General features: G+C 41.4%; 2 protein-coding genes across 3 annotated transcripts in view; both read left to right on the forward strand.

Moving 5' to 3' along the window:
- LOC102188418 (dihydrodiol dehydrogenase 3-like) lies at positions 1,206–18,309 on the forward strand. The gene is made up of 9 exons (XM_005688138.1): positions 1,206–1,315; positions 3,925–4,092; positions 4,931–5,047; positions 6,378–6,455; positions 6,870–6,992; positions 12,560–12,669; positions 13,557–13,722; positions 16,215–16,297; positions 18,168–18,309. The coding sequence occupies exons 1-9, from the start codon at positions 1,232–1,234 to the stop codon at positions 18,208–18,210; spliced, it is 972 nt and encodes a 323-aa protein (XP_005688195.1). The 5' UTR covers positions 1,206–1,231; the 3' UTR covers positions 18,211–18,309.
- Positions 21,915–27,835, forward strand: part of LOC102188684 (prostaglandin F synthase 1) — a 29,065-nt gene continuing 23,144 nt past the window's right edge. For both annotated transcript variants that reach the window (XM_005688139.3, XM_018057326.1), the window contains exon 1: positions 21,915–22,047. The gene's annotated coding sequence lies outside the window, so the exon portion shown is untranslated. The remainder of the gene's footprint in view (positions 22,048–27,835) is intronic.

The raw sequence follows: 27,835 nt of genomic DNA on the forward strand, positions 1-27,835 counted from the left end.
TTGATGATTTTCCTCACTCTTCCAGATATATTATAATTTAACTTGTTTACAGGTCTTCCTTTTATGAATAATGTTGAGCAAGATAACAAATTATATAAAATATCATTTACGTCATGGCAATTTTAAAGGTTCTCTAACTAGCTTACTCATTAGAAAAGACCCTGATGTTGGGAAATATTGAAGGCAGGAGGAGAACAGGATGACAAAGGAAGAGATGGTTGAATGGCATCAGTGACTCAGTGGACATGAGTTTGAGCAAGCTCTGGGAGATGGTGAAGGACAGGGAAGCCTGACGTGCTACAGTCCATGGGGTCGGAGAGTCAGACATGACTGAGCAACTGAACAACAAAACTAGCTAAAAGATTGGAACAGAGAGTCTGTTAACATATCGTACACAGTAAAAACCATTAATAACTAGCCTCTAATAAGATCTTTGCCAGAATGTCTGATTTTCACATCATTTTCAGGATTTCACCCCCATCTATAAGCAAAATAATTTTGCTGGTAGGATATATAAAAAGGCAAATTTATATTCATTTGATATTTTCATTCTTTATTAAGTGTTAGCATTTTGAGAAGTCCTTATTAGTCATTACTTTAAATTCTGTGACTGTGTGTATAAGTACGTATGTGTATGCACTGTAATATAGATAATTGTTTCAATTGATGTTTGCTCAAGTTGGGCTTCATAATTAGAAAATTTTAAAAATTGGTACGTGTGGTTTCTAGTCTAACATATGGTCAATAATTATTCAGCAAATCCCATGAAATAATTCACAATAATGTAAGTGGATCCAGAATTCAAAATTTACTTATTAAAAAAATAAAGTAAAGATGGTATGGGGAGGGAGATGAGAGTGGGGCTCAGGATTGGGAACTCATGTACACCCGTGGTGGATTCATGTTGATGTATGGCAAAACCAGTACAGTATTGTAAAGTAAAATAAAGTAAAATAAAATAAAAATTAAAATTAAAAAATAAAGTAAAAATGTCCAAGAAATTGATGATTTATATCACTGTATCATAGGAATATTGTTCTGATAAAAAAGCAAACAAGTTAACACCCTTTGTTTATTTCTTACTCCGTGGGTATTGGTTCAATCATGCCCCTCCTACAATGTATCTGCTGACATTGGACAGTGCAGTTGGGGTGTTACCTTCGTATTACTTATAACCTGTGAGGGCAGAAGAAGAAAATCAGAGTCTGCTTACTCAGAAGAGCAACAGGCAATGGATCCCAAGTACCAGAGGGTGAAGCTTAATGATGGCCACTTCATTCCTATCCTGGGCTTTGGAACCTATGCACCTGAGGAGGTAAGAGTAGTGGTTGTGGGTTGACATAAACTGTAGTGGATGTGACATGAGTGGAAGGAACTTGGGTTGTCAAGCACTGAGTTCCTGTGTGACTCTGGGAGGATCTTGTGGTTCTACTAACCAGGCTAGAGCCATGCCCTGTGAAAGGGGAGAGAGCATCCAGTCTCCACTCTGCATCAGGGTCTGAGGCTGTGCTCACCTGCAGATTACTCTGGATTCCCCCCCAGCTTCCATCTCTTTCCCAGCTTGGCAGGAGAGGTGAGACTCAGCTGTCAAGAACACTGACTGTCAGCTGCTTTGCTTTGAGGGTGATTGTAATGGCTAGGTTTCTCTGTATATTTCATTAATTCCAGAACCATTTCCTCCTTCCAAAAAGACATGACCCAGAGAAGTATTTGAGGTAAAAATTCCTAAAGATGAGGTGACTGAAAACTAATGGGAGAGAATTGCTTTTCTACTGTGGAATACCTAGCAGGTCACAGGGAAGAAAGACTTCAACTGTGTTTTGCCCTATACTTCTGTTTCTGAGTGGGAACTTCTAATGGAAAGTTCAGTGCCATTTGAGGAGACAAGCTATAGTCTTACAGGAAAAGATTTCAATTCTTGGTTTTTGTAATATATTTTTATCTAACTATGGTCTTCAGTGCTTGAGTGTAAGAGGGACAAAGAGGATAATTTACTAGACTGGAATCCAGGAATTTTGCTACTCATCTTGTCTTTACAGTATGTATTGAATAGTTGTATGACAAGGTTCTGGTCCTTAAACTTTGAATATCACTTATTTTATGTATGAAACAGAAGGAAATATTCAGAAAAATTTTGAAGACAGAAGACAGGACTTTGTGGTGCAAACTGGGATGAGGAGAGGGAAGGGTTCAGCTATTACTGAAGCTCACTAATTCATTCCTCAGCACATCCCTGAATGCCCCTGCATTTAAGGAAAGGCAGAACTAGACCCAACAGATGGAAGTTAGACAAGCACCTCCTTTAAAAAGAAAAGATTACAAGTCACATAAAAAGAAGCAAAATATTATTCAGGCTTATAAAAGAAATGATCCATAATTTGCAACGACATGGATGAACTTGGATAACATTAAGCTGAGTAAAATAAGTCAGACATAAAGAACAAACATTGCATGATCTCTCTATGAGTAGGATCTATAAAAAAAGTTGAGCTCATAGAAGCAGAGAGTAAAATCTCAGGGACCAGGAGCTGGGGATAAAGTTGGGGAAAATGGAAAGATGCTGGTCAAATGGTAAAGGCCTTCAGTTGTAAGATATATAAGTCTGGAGACCTGATGTACAGCACAGCGGCAACTGTTAATAATAATGGGTTATATTCTTGAGATTTGCCAGAAGAGCAGACCTTAAAGGTCTCACAAACACCTATAAAAGTTAACTATGTGAGGTGATGGAACTGTTAGCTAGCTTGGTTGTGATATCATTACCCAGGGAAAGAAAGCAAAAGTGGTAGTCCACCAGTTGTGTCCAACTCTTCGCGAACCCAAGGACTGTAACCTGCTAGGTTCCTCTCTCCATGGGATTTTCCAGACATGAATACTGGAGTGGGTTGCCATTCCATTCTCTAAGGGATGTTCCTGACCCAGAGATCAAACCCACATCTCCTGCATTGCAGGCTGATTCTTTACCATCTGAGCCACCAGGATAGGCATTAAAAAATCACTTAGCACACTTTGAATAGGTATAGTTTTTATTTTGCGGAGAAGGAAATGGCACCCCACTCTGGTACTCTTGCCTGGAAAATCCCATAGACGGAGGAGCCTGGTAGGCTGTAGTCCATGGGGTCGCTAAGAGTCGAACAGGACTGAGCAACTTCACTTTCACTTTTCACTTTCATGCACTGGAGAAGGAAATGGCAACCCACTCCAGTGTTCCTGCCTGGAGAATCCCAGGGACGGGGCAGCCTGGTGGGCTGTTGTCTATGGGGTCGCACAGAGTCGGACACGATTGAAGTGACTTAGCAGCAGTTTTTATTTTGTGTATTCTGCATGACTACATTGGTAGATAGAGCACTCTTAGAAGATTTCACCTTGTTTCTTGGTGCTTTGTATCATGAACCTTTACCCTCATTGACTTTGCATAAAATATCTCACTGTATAAATCATATCTATGGCTCAGATGGTAAAGAATCGCTTGCAACTCAGGAGACACAGGTTTGATACCTGGAGAAGGGGATCTTCCTTTCTTGCCTGGAGAATTCCATGGACAGAGGAGCCTAGCGGACTACAGTCCATGAAGTTGCAAAGAATCGGACAAAACTGAACCACTAACACGTTCACTTTTTTCACTTTTATGAGTTCCTCCAGCACATCACTGAACCTGGAGGTGGCTTTTGGGGTCCTCTGATGCCTTTGATCAACCACTGATCACCTGGGATTGAAGACTTCCTGGGTGTTCATTTAAAAACTTTACAGGAAATTTCAGATAACTTATCATGGGTTCAACACCACACGTGCAGAACTAACCAAAGGCACAAAGAAACATTAAAGCTTTTGTTTGTTAATTTCTCTTGGGAAAAATCAAAGCTTGCGCATCAGCAGTTTATTTATCGTGTGAATATTCAACTACCACACTTGTTGCGTATGTAGGTTCCTAAGAGTGAAGCTCTGGAGGTCACCCAATTGGCTATAGAGGTTGGGTTCCGCCATATTGACTGCGCTCATTTGTACCAAAATGAACGGCAAGTTGGACAAGCCATTCGGAGCAAGATTGCAGATGGCACTGTGAAGAGAGAAGACATATTCTACACTTCAAAGGTGTTGTGTGTGTTGTGTGTGCACATGTATGCAAGTCATTGTGTGCAGGTGATAATTATGTAGCCAGATCAATAGCTGTTTGGTGAACAGTGCTTATCGGTACAACTTTTTTCACACATATTTGTGTATTAAATCTGGTATCCAAAAATAAAGTGAGAGTGATGATGGCTTTCTCATCATTGGTTCAAATTTTAATTTTAAATTAAAGTCAATTTGTTTTTCTGAGCCTAGACCAGAGTAGTGTGATTTAGTATGGGCTAATGAATCAGACAGAAATAATTAGATTATAGCTTTCCTTATCATCTAGGAAACTTTCCAAATTTTATTCAAATTCTAAATCTCAGTTCTTACTTTCATCTAAGAGGTGGAAATAGGAGGAGCTGTTTTTTTATTACATAAGATCTAACCAAATGCCTTAAATTATGTTCTGTACATAATAATATGTTCAAAACACTTCCTACATTTATGTAAACAAAAAGGTTCTAATTTCTCCTAAGAGGATTGATTCTTTGATAGAATTAGATTGACTTTGTGAACTGCTTTTAAACGTTATTAAACATAATTCAGATGATGGGTACATTAGTTATTTGATAATACTTTTCATTCTTGGGTCATTTTCTTCCATTGTGAATGATATACTAATGATAAATTCAATCAAATAACAAAGTTTACATGGGTTGGTTAGATAAAAAATGGAACTGAAAAAGAAATAGGGTGGTTTTCCTCTGTGATCATCCATTTCTAATCAGGAAAAATCTCTGATTTTTAGATGAAAGCATAAAAACAAAATTACCTACAATGTTAATTTCATGCAGCTTCCTTTCTTTAATCTCTGCAGCTTTGGTCCACTTTCCTTCAACCAGAGTTGGTCCGACCAGCCTTGGAAAAGTCACTGAAAAATGTTCAACTGGACTATGTCGATCTCTACATTATTCATTTTCCACTGGCTCTGAAGGTTGGCAATTTGTATGATTACAACTATTTTATTTCTTTTGTCAGAATGTCTATCAACCTGCATGGATGATTGACTTCAGATTTTTCATAGTAGGATATACTCTTCACTAGAGTAGAATTCCCAAATAATCATTTATGATTATCTTTTTACTGAGGGGTTTTTAAAAAATTTTTAATTTCTTCGTCATTCCTCCCAGAGAAAAAAGCTCAATAATCTCATGTTCTCCGCTCAAAAATTTGAGGGAATATAAATAGGTGAGTTCTGCACACAGTACTGAATATGACTCTTGAGTCCCTTGGGGATTTTAAGAACACAGAGTTTGGTGTAGCTGTGGTGAGCATGACATTGCCTTACACTCGAACAAGATGAGTTTATCTCATCTTTCACCCTTTCAAGTTGAACAGATTTGATGGTGCTCTCTCTAGGTGAGTCTAAACCTTTATTGGGACTTAGGTGACCTTGCCTACACTGTTGCCTGTCTTCATGATGAGGTCTGTGGACTGCACTTTGCCATTAAGAACTGTATTACTTTGAACTGTTTTTTTTTTAATTATTTATTTATTTTAATTGGAGGTTAATTACTTTATAATGTTGTGATTGTTTTGCCATACATAAACATGAATAGGCCATAGGAATACATGTGTCCCTCCCATCCTGAAGCCCCCTCCCACCGCTCTCCCAAACCTATCCCTCTAGATTGTCCCAGAGTTCTAGGTTGATGTTAAGTTGCAGAAATAAACTCAAGCCAAGCCATCCTATGGAGAAGAGTTTATTGGTTTATGTAGATGGCAAGGCCCAGCTATGGAAGATTTAAGGATCTGCAGTACTCTTCAGAAGTGTCTCCTTCCCCCCCCCCCCACTACTTAACTTTCCATTACTCTTGGTTGGCTTTATTTTTATATCAACATTTTCCATCAGTGGTAAATTAACCTTGATTAGTTCAAGGCTCATGGTCATGAACATTTGAGAACATGTCTGGATCTTTCACAGCTCATATCAACCTAAGGATAGTCTTGTTGGTTCATGTGTCTGCCCTAGGGCTATCAGATGATCAGAGAGAAAAGAAACTGTATCACATCTAAGTCAAGACTGTAATTTTTATTCTGGAAATAAAGCCATGTAACATTGCCATTCTTTGCATCAGTCACAATGAGTCCCCTTTAGGACCTAGAAAGTTCTATTTATTAAAACATATGGTAAGTGTAAGAGATCTGGAATGTTGTAAACCTGTCTTATGGACGTTAATGTCCTGGTCCTAGATGTGCCTGGCAGGCTGACTAAATGGAGAAATTGTTTTATGACATCTCTAAAATGACTGCTTCTATTCCAGCCAGGAGAGGAACTTTTTCCAAAAGATGAAAATGGAAAAATAATGTATGACTCAGTAGATCTCTGTCGCACGTGGGAGGTGAGTCCAGGGAGGAGAAAACCAGGGGAGGAGTCAGGAGACAGGGAACCACCTTCATTTCTTCCACCTGTGAGAATGGGCTGTGGACGGTCAGACTCAGCAGTTCAAGAATCTAAGGACTGGGATGCTGGGGTTGTGGGGAGGAAACCATTGCTGAAATGTTCACAGAAAAGGACGGAATCTGGGACGGTGAAGCCAGGCATCTATTTCCTTCCATGTGATATGTCTTCTCTAGGGTTTTCTAAGGAGGAGATGATTAATTCTTCTTCTTGTGTCATGACCTTCTTCTCCTTTCTTCTTTCTTAAAATCAATGTCAATTCTTGACACGAGACACTTTTTACAGATTTTTTCCAGCATTTATTCTTGATCTATCACTCATTTCTAATTACTGCTCACCACCCTTCCCTCCCCAGGCCCTGGAGACATGTAAAGATGCAGGGCTGGCCAAGTCCATCGGGGTGTCCAATTTCAACCACAAGCAGCTGGAGAAGATCCTGAACAAACCCGGGCTCAAGTACAAGCCTGTCTGCAACCAGGTGAGGATCTTCTCCCTCCTGCTCTTCAGAACCTCCTTCTTGGACTTCAGCCTGATGTCTGTCTGTCTCTCCTCCCCTCCTGTTCATCCGATCTCTGTGGACAGATGATTCTAGGGATCAGAGCCCCTGTCTGGATGGTGTAAATAGAACCAAAAAAGGTATCTCTGTCTGAAAAAGTCTGGGTGGAAAATCTGGGGATGGCTCCCTGCTAAATTGTGGTGAGGACTGAGGGAAGGTAATGGAGGTGAAGGGAGTTAGGCTAGTCCCCTAGAACTTAGAGGAAGGAGGTGTTTCCCTGAGCTGAAAGGATCTCCAGAAATCAGACGGTAAAATTGCCTCAGAGGAAACTATGTACCCGAAGAAAGACCATTAAAACATGGAATAGGAAGTAAATAGAGATAAATCAGCTGAGACAAGTGTTAAGAGTTTGTGTGGGGTTTGGATACCCAAATCCTTAGTCTTGGTGTCTCTGCGTTTATAGGGTCTTCAACAGGAAGCACAGTACAAAAAAATTTACTGGAGGCTATGAAAATCATTCAGGTTATAGAGTGAAATCAACATCTTATAGCAATACTAACAGTAGATAAAATAGGCAGGAATTAGAGCACACCCTGTGATTTACTCAGAGCACACCCCGTGATTTACTCAGTCTTAATCTTTTTCTCCCATTGATGTCTATCATAAAGTTAACTGTTTAAATACATTTTTCTTTGTTTGGTTCTGTACTCTTATTTTTTTTTAATTTTTTACTTTATTGCTGTAAGAAAAGTTAAAATGATTCATTTAAAAACATTTTAAGTATATAACACTGCGCAATACAATGTACTTTAAGTTTATTGTATTGTGTTATATAATACAATAACTTTAAGCATAGGGACGATGCTGTACAGTAAGTCTCTAGAATTTATTCACCTTGTATAACTGAGACTTTGTACCTATGAATAGGAAATACTGATTTCTCCCTACTTCCCCCCCCCCCCACCCTATGGTAACCATCACATTACTCTTTAATTCCGTGAGTTTGACCAATTTAGGTATTAACATCGGTCTTTCTGCAACTGCTGTATTTCATATAACATAATGTCCACAAGCTCCCTGGTGGCGCAGTGTAAAGAATCTGCCTGCCAATGCAGGAGACTCTGGTTCAGTCCCTGGGTTGGTAAGATGCCCTGGAGAAAGAAATGGCAACTCACTCCAATATTCTTGCCTAGGAAGCCTATTGGGCCACTAAAGAATCAAACGACTTAATGAGTAAACAACAACAACAATGTCTATAAGGTACAACCTGAAGAAAATGCAGCTTGTAAAATTCAGGATAAATATATATATCAGTTCAGTTCAGTCACTCAGTCATGTCCTACTCTTTGTGACCCCATGAATCACAACAGGCCAGGCCTCCCTGTCCATCACCAACTCCCAGAGTTCACTCAAACTCATGTCCATCAAGTCGGTGATGCCATCCAGCCATCTCATCCTCTGTCGTCCCCTTCTCCTCCTGCCCCTAATCCCTCCCAGCATCAGGGTCTTTTCCAGTGAGTCAACTCTTCGCAAGAGGTGGCCAAAGTATTGGAGTTTCAGCTTCAGATCAGTCCTTCCAATGAACACCCAGGACCGATCTCCTTTAGGATGAACTGGTTGGACCTCCTTGCAGTCCAAGGAACTCTCAAGAGTCTTCTCCAACATCACGGTTCAAAAGCATCAATTCTTCAGCGATCAGCTTTGTTCACAGTCCAACTCTCACATCCACACATGACCACTGGAAAAACCATAGCCTTGACTAGACAGACCTTTGTTGGCAAAGTAATGTCTCTGCTGTCTAGAGACATTTTAATGTCTAGCACATTTTAATATGCTGTCTAGATTGGTCATAACTTTCCTTCCAAGGAGTAAGCGTATTTTAATTTCATGGCTGCAGTCACCATCTGTAGTGAATTTGGAGCCCCAAAAATAAAGTCTGACACTGTTTCCACTGTTTCCCCATCTATTTCCCATGAAGTGATGGGACCGGATGCCACGATCTTCGTTTTCTGAATGTTGAGCTTTAAGCCAACTTTTTCACTCTTCTCTTCCACTTTCATCAGGAGGCTTTTTAGTTCCTCTTCACTTTCTGCCATAAGGGTGGTGTCCTCTGCATATCTGAGGTTACTGATATTTCTCCCAGCAATCTTGATTCCAGCTTGTGCTTCCTCCAGCCCAGAGTTTCTCAGGATGTATTCTGTGTATAAGTTAAATAAGCAGGTGACAATATTCAGCCTTGATGTACTCCTTTTCCTATTAGGAACCAGTCTGTTGTCCTATGTCCAGTTCTAACTATTGCTTCCTGATCTGCATACAGGTTTCTCAAGAGGCAGGTCAGGTATTCCCATCTCTTTCATAATCTTCCACAGTTTATTGTGATCCACCCAGTCAAAGGCTTTGGCATAGTCAATAAAGCAGAAATAGACGTTTTTCTGAAACTCTTTGGCTTTTTTGATGATCCAGCAGATGTTGGCAATTTGATCTCTGGTTCCTCTGCCTTTGCTAAAACCAGCTTGGACATCTGGAGGTTCACGGTTCACGTACTGCTAAAGCCTGGCTTGGAGAATTTTGAGCATTACTTTGCTAGCGTGTGAGATGAGTGCAACTTGCAGTAGTTTGAGCATTCTTTGGCATTGCCTTTCTTTGGGATTGGAATGAAAACTGACCTTTTCCAGTCCTGTGGCCACTGTTGAGTTTTCCAGATTTGCTGACATATTAAGTGAAGCACTTTCACAGCATCATCTTTCAGGATTTGAAATAGCTCATCTGGAATTCCATCACCTCCACTAGCTTTGTTCATAGTGATGCTTTCTAAGGCCCACTTGACTTCACATTCCAGGATGTCTGGCTCTAGGTGAGTGATCACACCATCATGATTATCTAGGTCAGAAGCTCTTTTTTTGTACCTTTCTTCTGTGTATTCTTGCCACCTCTTCTTAATATCTTCTGCTTCTGTTAGGTCCAGACCATTTCTGTCCTTTATTGAGCTCATCTTTGCATGAAATATTCCCTTGGTATCTCTGATTTTCCTGAAGTGATCTCTAGTCTTTCCCATTCTGTTGTTTTCCTCTATTTCTTTGCACTGATCGCTGAGGAAGGCTTTCTTATCTCTTCTTGCTATTGTTTGGAACTCTGCATTCAGATGCTTATATCTTTCCTTTTCTCTTTTGCTTTTCATTTTTCTTTTCACAGCTATTTGAAAGGCCTCCTCAGACAACCATTTTGCTTTTTCACATTTCTTTTCCATGGGGATGGTCTTGATCTGTGTCTCCTGTACAATGTCAGAAACCTCTCTCTACAGTTCATCAGGCACTCTGTCTGTCAGATCTAGTCCCTTAAATCTATTTCTCACTTCCACTGTATAATCATAAGGGATTAGATTTAGGTCATACCTGAATGGTCTTGTCTAACTCAGTGAAACTAAGCCATGCTGTGTGGGGCCACCCAGGATGGGCAGGTCATGGTGGAGAGGTCTGACAGAATGTGGTCCACTGGAGAAGGGAATGGCAAACTACTTCAGTATTCTTGCCTTGAGAACAGTATGAAAAGGCAAAATGATAGGATACTGAAAGAGGAACTCCCCAGGTTGGTAGGTGCCAATATGCTACTGGACATCAGTGGAGAAATAACTGCAGAAAGAAGGAAGGGATGGAACCAAAGCAAAAACAATACCCTGTTGTGGATGTGACTGGCGATAGAAGCAAGGTCCCTGGAGAAAGGATAGGTTACCCATTCCAATATTCTTGGGCTTCCCTGGTGGCTCAGATGGTAAAGATTCTGCCTGCAATGCAGGAGACCTGGGTTTGATCCCTGGGTTGGAAAGATCCCCTGGAGGACGGCATGGCAACCCACTCCAGTATTCTTGTCTGGAGAATCCCCATGGACAGGGGATCCTGGCAAGTTACAGTCCATGGGGTCACAAGGGGTTGGACATGACTGCACAACTAAGCACAGCACAGCATATATGTATAATCAATATTCTAAATTAAAAGGGCTTCAAAACTATTGTGATTTTAGCATTAATTTTGCCTCCAAGTTTTCATTGTGAAAATTTTCAGATATTAAAAAATTAAGGGTACGGTCAAGGACACCCATATTTTCCCTCTTGTATGCAAAATGTTTCACATTTTGCCACATTGGCAGATGTGTATGTGTGTTCATATATATGTATATTTACATGTGTAATATTAGCTTGAACTGATCTCATTGTGGCTCACATGTTCACTCTGAGTCATGTATCTCAAGCTCTTTTAATCTGTCATGGTCACTCAATTATAATTTTTAACCATGATATCCAAACAATTTTTCAACAAATATAATAGATTTATCAGGCTATCATCTTGTATTGTTAATTTGTTTCTCAATTCCTGTAAATTAACAGATAGACCTGAACCCCTTACTCATGTTCATAAATTTATACATTTTGGGCATATGTCCTTTGCATGCTGTTCCCCTCACATGGCACCCAGCAGGAAGCACGTGATGACCAGCTATCCCACTGTGATGATGGTATTTTTGTTCTCCTAGTAAAGCTACTGGTAGCTAGATTTTTAATTTGGAAATGTGTATTTCCCATGTTGAAATTGCCTAGTCATCTACTGGATAATAATTGTCATCAAAGGAATTTCAGTTTCCCCCAAGTTTTCATATAATGGTTGACAATCCATCAATGATGTTCACCTGAATTAATTATTTTTCTAGGACAATTTTCAATATTTTCAATGTAAGCACTTTTTAATCTTCTTACCTGACATTTTATTGTAAAAATAAAATTCCCTCATTAAGTCAGGATAATATGCACCTATTCCCATAAGACAGAAGGCAGTGGCACCCCACTCCAGTACTCTTGCCTGGAAAATCCCATGGACAGTGGAGCCTGGTGGGCTGCCGTCTATGGGGTTGCATAGAGTCAGACATGACTGAAGCGACTTAGCAGCAGCAGCAGCAGCATTCCTATAAGACAAATCAAAAATGTCCTTTCTTCCCTTTAATTGTCAGTTTCTGAGAAAGGAGTTTTCATAATAATCATCTGTAGACGGAAACGTTTTTGCTCTTTCTCTCTCTCTCAGGGATTTTTGTTGACTCTGCGTGCTACATTTGCTCTCATTCATGATTCCCTTTGGTGTTAAAATCTACTCAGATGTTACCAATGGGAACCCATCAATCTGGTTCTTTTGTCCTGCAGACATTTATTCATGTATCTTGGAGCAAATTCTTGCTTTTTGCAAGAATTGATGTCCAAGGCTCAAACAGTTGTTTTCTTGTCTCAGATCTGGAGTTAGGTATGTCCCCTGGTAATGTATTTAGTAACTGAGTTCTGGTCCCTAGGGTTGCTTGTTCTCAGGAATGTTATTACTTTTTCTGTTTTCAGGAATAGAGATATAATATGTATTTCTTTAAAAAATTACCTGATATTGATATTTTCAGTTCCAATTTAGTGTTCCATAGTTTATTTTTTCTTTAGATGTTTTAAACTTTTTGCCTTTCTCTGTCATATTGATATCACCTTCCTACATAACCTGACACTCTTCTATGTTGGCATTCTGCAGGTAGAATGTCACCCTTATCTCAATCAGAACAAACTGTTGGAGTTCTGCAAGTCACATGATATTGTTCTTGTTGCTTATGGTGCTCTGGGATCCCAACGATTGAAAAATTGGTAATGAACACTAATAAGACAACAGAGAGTTTACCTAAAATTCAATTTTTCATGGAATATGTTTTGTTATATTGTACTCAGTGCTCTCAACTGGCAGGCGGTAGAGAGGGGAAATGGAAGAGACTTCTCTTTTGTCTTCTCATCACCCAGCCAATTATTTTTTACATTATATGTGTCTTGTTGTAGATTAATTAATAACAAGTGACTGCATTAAAATCTATATATAATCCCCCAGTTGAGATCTAAGACATAAGCTTAAGACATGATTTACTTACTAATGAACACATTGCTAGTAAAAGACTCTGAGCTTCCCTTACCGTATGCCGAAAGTCAGGATAATAAACCTCCCAGGTCAATGATGATCCAAAAAAAAAAAAAAAAGTGACAATTTGAATCATTTTTTTAAACATCTGTACAAGTACTGCACACTGTAAATAGTGATGAAAAGAATAGTTACTATGAGACTACTCAATTTTTATCAATACTGAGAAAGTTAAACTAAAAAGTATCCCAGTCTTTTGCTTCTCCTTTTATGCTCTTGTACTTACTTTGGGGCTATGATTGGAGAGGAAAACCAACCCCTGAAATGTACAAGAACAAAACCACAGCTGTGGAAGCATTGATCTCATTTCAGTATACACCCAGGTGACCAGGAGAACTTTGTAAACACAGATAGGGAAGTGACAGAGTCGAGTTTCTGATTCAGTTTGACTTCAGCTAAGCCATGGGATTTCTAATAAGACTCCAGGTGAAACCGATGCTGCTGGTCCCTGGACCACACTTTGAAAAGCACTGGTCTAGAGTGGACCTACTTGGTCTGTTTGAAAAGCCTCTTAGAAACTGAGTACTCACTCTCAGCTCCTCAGGATTTCTTAATTTCCTTTCAGGGTGAACCCGAACTACCCTATTCTTTTGGAGGACCCGGTTCTTTGTGCCATTGCCAAAAAGCACAAGCAAACCCCAGCTCTGGTTGCCCTTCGCTACCAGATACAACGTGGGGTTGTGGTTCTGGCCAAGAGTTACAACAGGAAGCGGATCAAAGAGAACATGCAGGTGATGAGTGGGGCTGTGGGCAGAGGGCTCCTAAGCAATATCCTTCATGAGGGTCATTTTTGTCCAGCTCTCAGATTAATTTTGCGTCAAAATGAGTTACCTGTTTTTCCCTGTGCATGAATGCCTTGTGTGTGTTTCCAGTGGTTTTCCCCTCCTGATGTGGCAACAGGAGAGGTGGCATGGCTGGAGAGAGTTAAGGTTGCACAGAAAGTAGAGATTTTAGATCCAGCATTACATCTGGAACTTATTCTGTCAGCTTGTGCAAATGACATCTTATTTTCTTTGTTTTCAATTGACAAAATTGCATTATGTGATTTTCTTAAACTGTTTAGGCTGCTCTAACAAAATACCACAGATTGAGTGGCTTAGAAAAAGAATTGAAATGCATTCCTCACAGTTCTAAAGCTGAAAGACTGGAGCCAGGGTGCCTGGGTGATCAGGTGAGGGCTCTCCTCCAGGTCACAGGCTTCTCCTTGTATCTTAACACGGTGGAGTGGGCAACAGAGCTCTCTGAGGTCTCTCATATGAATATGATACTGTTCAAGTCTCGTTCACAAAAGCTCCACTGTCATGAACTAATCACCCCTCAGAAGCTCCCTTTCTAGCACCATCACAGTGAGGGTAAGGTTAACAACATATGAACTTGGGGACACACGAGTGAGAGTAGCCATCCTGAACCAATTCATCCTGGTTTTATTTTACATTTCTCTGAATATTAATGTAGTTTCATTTTCATGCATTTCAGTTTCTGCCTTTGTGATGTTCCTGTTTATGACTTTGTACATTTTCATTAGATTGTATGTCTTTTTATTTTTATATTATACCATTAGTCTAGCTGTACAGGAAATCGCCCCCATTTAAGGGTTTAAGGCAGAGATCGTTTACGCATCTCTCTATTCTGTGGTTTCACAATCAACCTGCACTCAGCTAAGCTGTTGTCTTCTTGGCTGAGCTCTTTTGGGCATTTGCAGTGCAGTGCAGAGCTGCTCGGCACTTCTGCTTTAGCAGGTGGATGAGGCTATTGTAAGAGGAGACTGCATGCTTCTCTGTATATATATTTTCATATATATTTGGCTAGACTGTTGTCAACCTACTTGGTCTTTATCTCATCACAGTGCTATTAGCCCTAGTCAGTGAGTGGGAAAAATCCTCTTCCTGTCTGGGCTCAGATCTGACTCACCACTCCAGGGAAATATCACTGTTCAGTGGAAGTTACAGGTCAAACTAAGTCAGTGAAACAGAAGTCGCTCAGTCGTGTCGGACTCTTTGCGACCCCATGGACTGTAGCCTACCAGGCTCCTCTGTCCATGGAATTTTCCAGGCAATAGTCCTGGAGTGGATTGCCATTTCCTTCTCCAGGGGATCTTCCCAACCCAGGGATCGAACCTGGGTCTCCCACATTGTAGACAGACGCTTTACCGTCTGAGCCACCAGGGAAATCCAAGTCAAGGGTAAGGGAAATGTTCCCTAATAAACTGGTTTTTTGTTTCCACTCAAATGTCGATCTGTAATACACTTAAACTGATTTTTAACTATGACATGAAAAGGTATATACATATAGTTAAACAGAAATCTATGTGTCAGTATTTTCCCACAGATTTTCACTGTCAACTCTGTCATGTTTCAAATGTTCATAAGTACATTTCTGGCCTCTCTCTGTTCTATTTAACTATTTACTTCTCTGTACTACTTTATTATAGTGGAAAATAAACTTGTTTTAAATAACATTCTTTTTTTCCCTTCAAGTATGTCTTCACTGCTCTTGACTAGCTGTTTTTTTATATAAAATTTAGTATCAATCTACCAACTTCCACAAAAGAATAACTGTTTAAGACTTTGGTTCACATTGCATTTCTCACTTTGGAGAAAATTGATTTCTATACAAAACTGACATTTCCATTTTGTGACTATGATATGCATTTTTAATTATTCAAGTATTCTTTAATATTTTAAATGCATTTCATAACTTTCTCACAGAGACATGTACATAATCAATGTTTTAGATTTATTCATAGGTAATGAATAAGTTTGCTATCAGATTCTTGATTAGGTTTTCACAGGGGGATCCTCTTTTCCATACTTGCTTAAGCTCTATGCTGTGTCATATTTTAGGGAATGTTAAGAAGGAAGAAAACAGTCTAGTGTTCAGTCAAGTGCACGTATTTTGTCCAGGTTGTCCAACAGTGCCTTTGTTTGCAAAAAAGTTGATTTTTGTTTGCTTGTCTTCTGTCAAAAGAAATTCACGTGGAAAGATAGGGGATTGATGCCTTGCAACCTGTGTGTGTGTGTCTGAGAACTGGAGTAGAAAAGTAGAGGTTGTAGAAAGAAGTGAGAACTCTGCAGAGGGTCCCAGGTTGTTCACCTGGAAGCTGAAGACAGACACGGCTTCTCTGTCTCCTCTTCTTGTCTCCATCCAGCTGGAAAGTCCTCCAGTCCCTGGGGGAGGCCAGCTTCTTAGGGGAGAAGTCAATGTGATTCTTCCTTTATTCCAGGTTCTCGACTTTGAATTGACTCCGGAAGACATGAAAGCAATTGATGGCCTCAACAGTAACATACGATATTATGATTTAGTCTTGTAAGTGACTTGTGTATATTTCATACATACACTCTTTTTTGTAGCAGGCAGGTCAGTAGAGGAACTAAGCTTTTTAAAAGCTTAATTCTCAGAAGACAGTCCTGGTTTCCAGAGTAGGTGTAAACCTGGGGCTTCATGCAGACCTCAGACCAAAGGTTTCCTCCACGGCTCCATCTCTGACCAACAGAAATGTGACTAGGGCCCAGGACAGCCCATAAATAAAATCCCCATATTTGACATGGTGTTGAATTCACTACTTTGTGCCCCTAATCCCTGTGACTAATGTATCTCCTCTCAGGGTCCAGGAATCCAGTAGACACAGAGGGAACAGTGCCTGCAGCCCACTATTCTTTTAGGGACCTGTGAACATATTTTGTCTTTAAACTTTTTATAAAATTGGGAGGAAATGATTAATAGTGACTATTAATAATGAATCCAGCTTGGACTACATTTGTGTTTATCCTAACACAATTGTAAAATATATTGTTGATATTTTTTATGGAGCAAAGTCTCATGAAAGGCAGAATGCATCAGTACTGAGAGGTCACATGGCCCAGCCTCCACTCCCTTCCCTAAGTGTCTGGTGAATTTTCTCCCTAATGGGCCTTTCTTTACCAAGACACCATCCATTTCTTTCAAATAGATCTCTTCTTTGGCCTTTTCCCCCTATTAAAAATCCCGTGTCCTCATCCTTATAATCTCACAAAACTGAATTACAAGGCAATCATGAGCTTAACTGACCCTCCAGTGAGTGATGGCCGTGTCCTTAGCAGGACACACCCAGGTAAGATCGTCTGGGTCTCTCTGGTTTCTTGAGTAAAGACTCACTCCAGTGTTGCCTTTGTTCATCAGGGATTATCCTCTAGGAAACCCCCAACTCCTTGACTTTGATTTAGTCACTAACATGAAATTCCAGCTGCCTAATTACTGCAGGAGGATGTCAGGATTGAAGAGAAAGAAGGGTAATCAAACAGAGATATTAGAAGAGAGTTTAGAGAGAAGGTAATACAAATTATTAGTAAAAGGAAGATTTAGTTTTAAATGAAAGATGTCAAAACTTTGTCTCCTGTTTGTAAAGCTATATCATGATTCTGAAAAAGGATATTACAAATGAAAACAAAAAGATGGAAATTTACTTTTCTGTACTCAAAAACTTTTCAGCATACTTCTCTGTTCATCTTCATCAGGCTGTCAGTGCCTGGCCTTACTCATGTTTGTGGGTTTAAGTCAACAGCATAACTCTTGGCATATGGAATCACTCAGAATGTACTCTCTAATGAAATAAATGGAAAGGAATAAATTTAGGAAGAAAAGTAAAAACATAGTGAAAAAAAGGAGAGCAGCAGTAATACTAATTATTAATTAACCACTGTTTTAATCCTTTGTAAATTAAGAAAATAGTCATCTCACTTTATCAGTATTGTTGCTTATGAGTCCGTGACATCTCAAGAGATCAGAAGTTTCTTAATGGAATGCCTTCTATTTTGGGGGGTGCTCAGTACTTACTTGTTGAATGGATGTGTTAAAAAGGTCTGCACAATTGTTACTGAGATCATCATCATCACCACACAGGACCAAATGTTCCACCTAGGGCTGAAATGACCTTGATGTTTTAGCTGTAGTTCTCAGACCTTCTTATAAACTGTAATTCCAATCAAGGTAAATATCACTGTGATGTTTATATTGCTTGTGACTGTGGCAATCACACACGCAGGCACTGTTCACACATGGACCTGGGTGCCTGGGGTAGAAGGTGGGATGTGATTGTAGACTGAGATGTTTAGGCTATCTTGGCTACATACACAGAGAAGCACTCTCCTTGGCCATGTGATACAGAATTAATAAATTAACATCCCTCCTTCTCTTTCAGCCTTGCTGATCACCCTGACTATCCATTTTCCGAAGAGTACTGATTGTGAGCGATCCATCATGGTTCTATCAGAATTTACTGATTTTCGGGGTGTGGAGAGAGTTGTTATGATTGGTGGAGCTAATTAAAAACTGTGTCTCTAGTTTAAGTCTTCTTGCTTTTTGTGTATGTGAAATAATAAAGACTTCAAAGCGAGGATACTTGGGAGGGGATTAAAAAGCAGAGTTGGAGACTTCCCTGGTGGTCCAATGGTTAATAATCCATGCTTCCACTGCAGGGGGCATAGGTTTGATCCCTGGTTGGGTAACTAGATTCCCCTGCTGAGTTGTGCAGCAACAATAACAAATAAAATGCCACTATATAGAGAGTAACTCTTCCTGCAAAAAATTTGAAGAGTAGCAGGAGAGCAGTGGCTCTTCTACACCTGAGGCCATCACGAAAGAACTCACAGAGTCTAGCTGGCATGTAGGAGAAGAAATCTAGTTAAGATCCACACCCCTAGCAGGTGACACAGAAGAGGAGAAGTACCAACAGGCTCAGACATTGTCCTTAAAGATCGAGGGGTTTAAGACCCATGTTAGGAACCCCAGGTCTGAGGATGGGCCCTGGGAAGATGAGCCCCTTCGACTCATTTGAAACCTTGTGGGGCTTTACCAGAGGGTGCAAGGAGCCAAGACTCTACTTTGCTTGAGTGTGTGCATATGTAACTGCTCTCAAGTCCATGGGGCACTGCCTGATGCTCTGACCAGCCTGCAGGACCACGTCAGTCCAGGCCACCCCCCCTGCACAGGCTCCTCCTGCAGCCACTCTTGCTTGGCACTGATGCCTACTGAGGGGGAGATGGCCATCAACCATCACAGGCACTGGGGAAAGTGGGGCCAACTCAGAAGCATGACTATGAACAAAGCTAGTGGAGGTGATGGAATTCCAGTTGAGCTGTTTCAAATCCTGAAAGATGATGTTGTGAAAGTGCTACACTCAATATGCCAGCAAATCTGGAAAACTCAACAGTGGCCATGGGACTGGAAAAGGTCAGTTTTCATTCCAATCCCAAAGAAAGGCAATGTCAAAGAATGCTCAAATTACTGCACAATTGCACTCATCTCACACGCTAGCAAAGTAATCCTCAAAATTCTCCAAGCCAGGCTTCAGCAATACTTGAACCGTGAATATCCAGATGTTCAAGCTGGTCTTCAAAAAGGCAGAGGAACCAGAGATCATACTGTCAACATCTGCTGGATCATCAAAAAAGCAAGAGAGTTCCAGAAAAACATCTATTTCTGCTTTATTGACTATGCCAAAGTCTTTGACTGTGTGGATCACAATAAACTATGGAAAATTCTGAAAGAGACAGGAATACCACACCACCTTGACCTGCCTCTTGAGAAACCTATATGCAGGTTAGGAAGCAAGAGTTAGAACTGGACATGGAACAACAGACTGGTTCCAAATAGGAAAAGGAGTATATCAAAGCTGTATATTGTCACCCTGCTTATTTAACATATGTACAGAGTACATCATGAGAAATGCTGGGCTGGAAGAAGCACAAGCTGGAATCAAGATTGTCGGGAGAAATATCAATAGCCTCAGATATGCAGATGACACCACCCTTATGGAAGAAAGTGAGGAGGAACTAAAAAGCCTCTTGATGAAAGTGAAAGAAGAGAGTGAAAAAGTTGGCTTAAAGCTCAACATTCAGAAAACTAAGATCATGACATCTGGTCCCATCACTTCATGGCAAATAGATGGGAAAACAGTGGAAACAGAGTCAGACTTTATTTTTTGGGGCTCCAAAATCACTGCAGATGGTGACTGCAGCCATGAAATAAAAGACACTTACTCCTTGGAAGGAAAGTTATGACCAACCTACATAGTATATTGAAAAGCAGAGACATTACTTTGCCAACAAAGGTCCATCTAGTCAAGGCTATGGTTTTTCCTGTGGTCATGTGTGGATGTGAGAGTTGGACTGTGATGAAAGCTGAGCACTGAAGAATTGATGATTTTGAACTGTGGTTTTGGAGAAGACTCTTGAGGGTCCCTTGGACTGCAAGGAGATCCAACCAGTCCATCCTAAAGGAGATCAGTCCTGGGTGTTCATTGGAAGGACTGATGCTAAAGCTGAAACTCCAATCCTTTGGCCACCTCATGCAAAGAGTTGACTTATTGGAAAAGACCTTGATGCTGGGAAGGATTGGGGGCAGGAGGAGAAGGGGACGACAGAGGATGAGATGGCTGGATGGCATTACCTACACGATGGATGTGAGTCTGAGTGAACTCTGGGAGTTGGTGATGGACAGGGAGGCCTGGTGTGCTGTGATTCATGGGGTTGCAAGGAGTCAGACACGACTGAGTGACTGAACTGAAATGAATTGAACTTTTTTTTTAAAATTTTTATTTTTACTTTATTTTTCTTTACAATACTTTATTGGTTTTGCCATACATTGACATGAATCCACCACAGGTGTACATGCGTTCCCAATCATGAACCCCCCTCCCATCTCCCTCCCCATAACATCTCTCTGGGTCATCCCTGTGCACCAGCCCCAAGCATGCTGTATCCTGCATCAGACATAGACTGGCAATTCAATTCTTACATGATAGTATACATGTTTCAATGCCATTCTCCCAAATCATCCCACCCTCTCCCTCTCCCTCTAAGTCCAAAAGTCCGCTCTACACATCTGTGTCTCTTTTGCTGTCTTACATACAGGGTCATCATTGCCATCTTTCTAAATTCCATATATATGTGTTAGTATACTGTATTGGTGTTTTTCTTTCTGGCTTACTTCACTCTGTATAATCGGCTCCAGTTTCATCCATCTCATTAGAACTGATTCAAATGTATTCTTTTTAATGGCTGAGTAATACTCCATTGTGTATATGTACCACAGCTTTCTTATCCATTCATCTGCTGATGGACATCTAGGTTGCTTCCACATCCTGGCTATTATAAACAGTGCTGCAGTGAACATTGGGGTACATGTGTCTCTGTCAATTCTGGTTTCCTCAGTGTGTATTAACTGAACTCTTAAGGGGGCCTGTTCTTCTCCAAGGTTGTTCTGAGTAATTATCTCTTAAATGACTGGGTAAGGAATTCTGGAGATCGGCCAGAGGCTGAATGGGCTGGGAGCTGAGCACAATCAACCTTAATGTCCATTTTTTTGCCTTCCAGTGAAAGAGTTCTTTTTTTTGCATAGAATACTGGGGAGGACCTGGAGGGGAGTTTTAACTCCAGGCTATTTTGAGCCATGTGGATGACAGAGGATGAGATGGCTGGATGGCATCACTGACTCGATGAACGCGAGTCTGAGTGAACTCCGGGAGTTGGTGATGGACAGGGAGGCCTGGCTTGCTGCGATTCATGGGGTCACAAAGAATCGGACACGACTAAGTGACTGAACTGAACTGAACTGAACTTTCCTTCATTTCAGACCCTAAGGAATGTATACAAAAAGAGAAAGAGAGGTGGGCATTGCTAATGCTCAGGGCTTCTTGGTGCTAATAAATGAGGGTCAGAGGTTCGTGGTCTGAGAGGAAGTCTAAGGCCTGTAGTGTTGATTTTCTAGTCTAGCTGTCAGGGTCTCCAGCAAAAGAACAATCTTGACTTGATCTCAGGAAATGGCTCAGATTCGGTCTTGGAGGAATCCCTGGAAAAGATTAAACAAACAAGGTTCAAAGGTGAGTAGAAGGATGATAAAAATTAATGTTCCGAGAAGGCATAAAACCCAAGGCATCCAGTTCCAATCTGTTAAGCATGACTGCCAGGAGTTGTTTAATCTCTGGCAGATTCATGAGGCTCGATCTGGAAGGTTTTTTGTACCTCCTTGGGCAATAAAGGACTGGTGGCATAGAAACAGCAGGATTCATCTGGAAAAAGGTACAGACCTCCCTTCTCTATAGTGAGTAGATCTAATCTCCTTCAATTTTGTAAAACTATGGACACCAAGGAATCAAGTTGATTTTGGATAGTTATTAGGATAGTTAATAATATAGTTGAATTTGGATAGTTAATAATATAGTTATTAGTTTGAGCTATTTCCTGGAGGCCGTCTGATAGGTCCTTAGAGAGTGTCTGATAGTTTTGGATGGAGGTGGTTAAGCCAGCGGTTCCTTTTCCAATTCCAGCCACTATTCCTATTCCTACTAAGAGGGGATTGAAATGAATGGCTCGTTTTATTCACTTGTGGATGAGAGGAATAGGCAAGGGCTGATCACTGAGGGCTATTAAAATGTTTGGATTGGCATATACCAGGGTGCAGGTCCCGGTCCAATTAGTAGGTAGAGAGAGGTATGTAGACATCCCACACAGGAAAAATAGGCCAGGTGTCATAATACAACAGCTGAAGTCAATGGTGAAAAGGAGTTGGGGGGCAGGGGAGGGGGGGTTTATCGTTTGTTCAAGGACGCTTACAGACCCCACTAAAGTGACCCCAATAATGGGAGAAGTGGAGGAATATGTTGAGGGAAACCACCCTGAAAATGTTAAAGAGTGTCCTGTAGTACCAGAAACATTATATATAGCCTTTCCAGTGGCAAAGAGGTGGAGGTATGTTTGCACATGGAGTTAGGGATTGTGTCCATAGTCATATGAACTGTTTTGGGAATTTCTGGATATGCAAAAAGGAGCTGGTCGTAACAGTGTTACTCTGCGGGCCATAGGGCCTCCTATTGGACATTTTACATTGAAGGAGAAAAGTTCAGTGAGTAAAGATTTTAAGAGTATGTCTAAATTTTGGATTTGGTCACTAGTGTGAAGATATTTAAGATATGAGACAAATAAAGGCTCTCCAAAGTATGAGTGGTGTAGGGACATTTTACCTGTGGTCCAGTTAAGGATGGATGTGGGGAAGGATGAATCTCACAGAGGAATTACGAATAAACATATCCAGCAGTCTTTAGCCAATTGAGGGTTAGAAGCATTGAGAAGCTACTGCTGTTGCTAAGTCGCTTCAGTTGTGTCCGACTCTGTGTGACCCCATAGATGGCAGCCCACCAGGCTCCCCTGTCCCTCGGATTCTCCAGGCAAGAACACTGGAGTGGGTTGCCATTTACTTCTCCAATGCACGGCAGTGAAAAGTGAAAGTGAAGTTGCTCAGTCGTGTTCGACTCTTAGCGACCCCATGGACTGCAGCCTACCAGGCTCCTCCATCCAAGGAATTTTCTAGGCAAGAGTACTGGAGTTGGTTTCCATTGCCTTCTCCGGCATTGAGAAGGGTATAGGCGCTAAATTAAGGGTCTGGAATAGATAGTTGAGTTTAGGATGTTGAAGGAGTTCGTGGGTCAGAGGAAGAAGGGAGGATAAGAAGAAGATATTAAACAACATTTGGGGAAGTGAGCATAAGATAGATTACTATGGAAAAGAATTGGATTTCAAAGGGCTAAAAGTTATAAAGCGTTTCTTGTAGCCACAGGGTGGAGGTATAATCTTCAATGTGTTCAAGCATGGATCCTTGAGGACTCGAGACCCAGATATCTGCTAGAAGTGGCTCCAGGAATAATTAAAGCTGTGAAACAGACAGGCTCATCCATCGCCAGTTGAGGCTGGTGGAAGCCGTGAGAACTTTAGAGTTGTAGGGCCTGTGTGAGAAGCTTGATAAGTATTAGTCTGGCAAGCATTTTCATCATTGGGCCGCATAACCGTTTTTAACCTCGTGGTGTGTACCCAAGGGGTGATTTATTTCAATTTTGTAGTGGTAGGGGTCAGCAGAATTACCATGCAGGGTCCTTGCCATTTTGGGGTTAGATCTGAGTAGGACTGAACTGTCATATAGACCTTGTCTCCTGTTTGAAGGGATGGGTATGGAAGATTGGGTTGCTGTCAAGGGAGTAAGTTATCCATATGTTGCCAAAGGGCATCTCCTATCTGGGCAAGTAAAGGAAAAGGAAGGTGGTAAGGCAGTTTGGGACCGTCCTGGGAATGGGGAAGACCCAAAGGTATTATGGGCCTCCCATACATGGCCTTGAATGGACTGATATTTAAGCGGTTTTTTTTTGGTAAGGCCCAGATCTTTAGAGGACTAAAGTGAGGAGTTTAGTCTAGTCTTGATGAAGATGAATCATTAATTTGGTCTGAGGGTTTTTTTTTAGGACTCGGTTGCCTCTCTCAACCTTACCAGAATACCAGGGATGATAAGGAATGTGAAACCTCCAAGGAACTTGAAGGACTTGTGGAATATTTTGGGTGATTTGAGATGTGAACTTGGGCCTGTTGTCAGACTGGAGGGAGGAGGACACTCCAGACCTGGGGAGGATTTCAATAAGAATAAGCTGAGCCACAGTAGGAGCTTGTTTGTCAGTAGATAGGAAAGCTTCAATCTATCAAGAAAATGTATGTATGAAGACTAGGAGAAATTTAACCCTTTTTACAGGTGGCGTGTGGGTGAAATCTACCTGCCAGTCTTATGCGGGAAGATGTCCACAATTTGGTGGGTGGGGAAAGGAGGGGGGCGAATGTTAGAATTAGGATTTGTCTGCTGACAAATGGTACACGTTTGAGTCAGATTAATTAAATAAGTCACATCGTCCTTAGTTAATTCAATAAAGTTCTGAAGGAAAGTCTTAAGTACTTTTGTAGAGGGGTGGAAAAGGGAATGCAAGTATCAAAGTAATGGGCGGACGTTAGGCTCATCTATTTGGGCCATAGTAAAGACAGGACTAACAGAGGCACCCTGCTAACAGAGCTGGTTTGTTTGGGATCTGCTATATTGTTATAAAAGGAGATAGGACTATGTCACTGATGTCCCGGGCAATATATTACAGCAGCTTGGTTTGGGAGCTGAGCCACATGGAGGAGTTCAGAAATAAAAGAAGCATTGAGAATAGTTGTGCCCTTCTGAGTGACGAATCCCCTCTCCCTCCAGATTATAATGTTAAAATGTGATGTGTTATAGACATATTTGGAGTCAGTGTAAATGTTTATCTTTTGGTCTTTGGCTAGGGTCAAAGCTTGTGTAAGAGCTGTCAGTTCAGCCTGTGGTGAGGATGTGTGAGTTGGGATTGTGGCTGACTTGATGAGGCAAGGAGGGATAACTTTGTCGTGCTGTCCCTGGACTATAGCGTGAAGTGGAGTGAGTGAAGTTGCTCAGTTGTGTCCGACTCTTTGCAACCCCATGGACTGTAGCCTACCAGGTTCCTCCATCCATGGGATTTTCCAGGCAAGAATACTGGAGTGGGTTGCCATTGCCTTCTCCTCTCCCGCATTGTAGGCAGACGCTTTACCATCTGAGCCACCAGGGAAGCTCGGGCTATAGTGGATCCAGCCCCAAATAGGGCTTGTTTCTGGGCAGTGCCATCTATAAACTAGGATGGGACTGTGGGGTCAGTAAGGGGCTGATCAGTTATATATTCAAATGGATAAGTGTCATATTTAAGGTCTAAACACAGTCATGAGATAGGTGTTCTGCTTCTGGATCTGGTGTAGGGATTAAGCTAGCAGGATTAAGAGGTTTAAAAGGCATAAAAGAAAGGAATGGGTCGAGGAGATATGCCTGGAGGCTTTGTAGTCAAGCAGAGGGCAGAGAAAGGAAAGCCCAATGAGAGAATAGATCTTTGAAGGAATGAGGAGAGCATAAATTTAGAGGAGCATTTCAGGTTAGCTTTTGGGCCTCAGGTATTAAGAGGGTGGTTGCAGCTAAGGCCTGGAGACAAGGTGGCCATCTGAGCATGATGAGATCGAGTTGTTTAAATAAGTAAGCTAGAGGCCCCCATATGTCTCCCCCTTTTATGCACAGAATCCCTAAGGCATGTCCTTGCAGAGAATACAAAAAGTAAAAAAGGCTTGGTGTAATTGGGTAAGTAAAGAGAAGGGGCCTGTCGTAAATGTTTGATAAGAGTCTGAATTAGGGTGTGGAGAGAAGTGGGGGTCAATAGGGTTCATCTAAGTTTTCTCAAGTAGCTTGGTAGAGAGATTTTGTGTGGAGGGCAAATGTTGGGACACATATTTGGAAGAAGTTTAAGAGACCTAATAGAGGAAGAAGTTCTCTTGGTTTGGGCCTGGGGGTCTGTGTCAAGGCTTGAAGTGTCTGAGCTGGGATTATTTTGGGTGTGGGTGTGAGAAGTAACCTCATGTAATTGACAATGTTGGAAGCAATTTGTGCTTTGGAGAGTGAGGCTCTGTAGCCCCAGTTGCCTAGGGCATTTAATACCTTTGCAGTGTGGACTAGGCAGTTATGGTGAGAGGAACTACATAACAAAAAATCGTCTCCATATTGGAGTAAGGTAGTAGAGCCTAGGTCTAAAGTTTGTCAGTCCCTTTGAAGGTCTTCACCGAAAAAATGAGGGCTATCTCTAAACCCTTGTGGTAAAACAGTCCAAGTTAATTGTTCAGATTGATATGTGTCTGGATCTGTCCAGGTGAAGGCAAATAGGGGCTGTGAGGAATGATGTAGAGGTATAGTAAAGATAGCATCTTTGAGGTCTAATACCAGGAAATAGAGTTGTCAGGGGGAATATGTGAGAGAAGGGTGTAGGCGTTAGTGACCAATAAGTATATGAGTATAATGGCCTCTGATCTTGCGAAGATCTTGAACTAAATATCAGGAGTGGGGTCCCTTTTTGACTTCCAGTATAGGAGTATTATGAGGAGGATAGATAGGCAGCAAAAGGCCGGCTTTAAGCAGTCGGGAGATTATTGGTTTAAGCCTTTGACGGGATTCTGCAGTCAGGGTATGTTGAGTTTGGGTAATTTCTTGAGAGGGATTTTTAAGAAAGACCTGTATGGGAGAATGGTGTCGGGCTACCGACAGGGCTTCAGTGTCCCAGACCTGAGGATCTATCAGGGGAAGGTCAGGGGGCAGGTTTTGGGAGTGAGGGCTGGCCAGGGGTTTGGGTGCCATTTGGATGCAAAGAATTGATATGGGATCTAAGAATGGGAGGTTTATAACAGTTTGTATCTTAGCCAGAAGATCACGTCCCATCAATGCCATTGGGCAATGAGGAACTACTATATAAGAATATGTTAGTGTTGTTTTGTCAAAGGAACAAAGGAGAGGAGGGGTTATTTTGGGATAAAAAGGGATGCCTGAGACCCCCTTTGATAGCCACTTCTGAAGGTTGGAGAGGGCCCTTAAAGGAGGTTAAAAGTGAAAAGGCCATTCCAGTGTCTATTAGGAATGAGACTTTGTGTCCAGCCACTGTGCCAATTACCAGAAGCTCTGAGTCCACCTGTATGGGGTGGACTTGGGGTCTGGAGCTTGGGCTCCATCACTGGAATAACTCAGGCACAATTGGATCATCTTTCACTTCATCTGAGGAACCATGGTCTGGGTTGCCGGGGCTTGCCTGAGTCTCTCTCCTGGCCCATTGTTGTTGAGCCTGGGATGGACCCCGAGATTTGGTGGGTAGTGTCTGAAAACAATCTATTTTCCAGTGGTCCCATTGTTTATAGGTGGGGCAGGGTTTGGTGGGTGGCTGGGGATTTGGGCAAGACCTAGCCCAGTGTCTCATTTGGTTATATCTAAAGTAGGGGCCTGGAGGGTTAGGTCCCATACGGGTGGGCCGAGGTTGATGGGCCAAAGGGGTTGATTTTTTTTCTTGGATAGCTGCAACAGATAAAGCATATTTGGCCTTTCTTTCCTTTTCTTTTTCTTTTTTCCCTTCTTCCTCCCTATTGTTGAAAACTTTAAAGGTTATTTCTAGGAGATCTCACTGAGGGATTTCAGGGCTCT

This window comes from Capra hircus, chromosome 13 (assembly GCF_001704415.2).
Source record: "Capra hircus breed San Clemente chromosome 13, ASM170441v1, whole genome shotgun sequence".
In the NCBI taxonomy this organism is placed as follows: Eukaryota; Metazoa; Chordata; class Mammalia; order Artiodactyla; family Bovidae; genus Capra; species Capra hircus.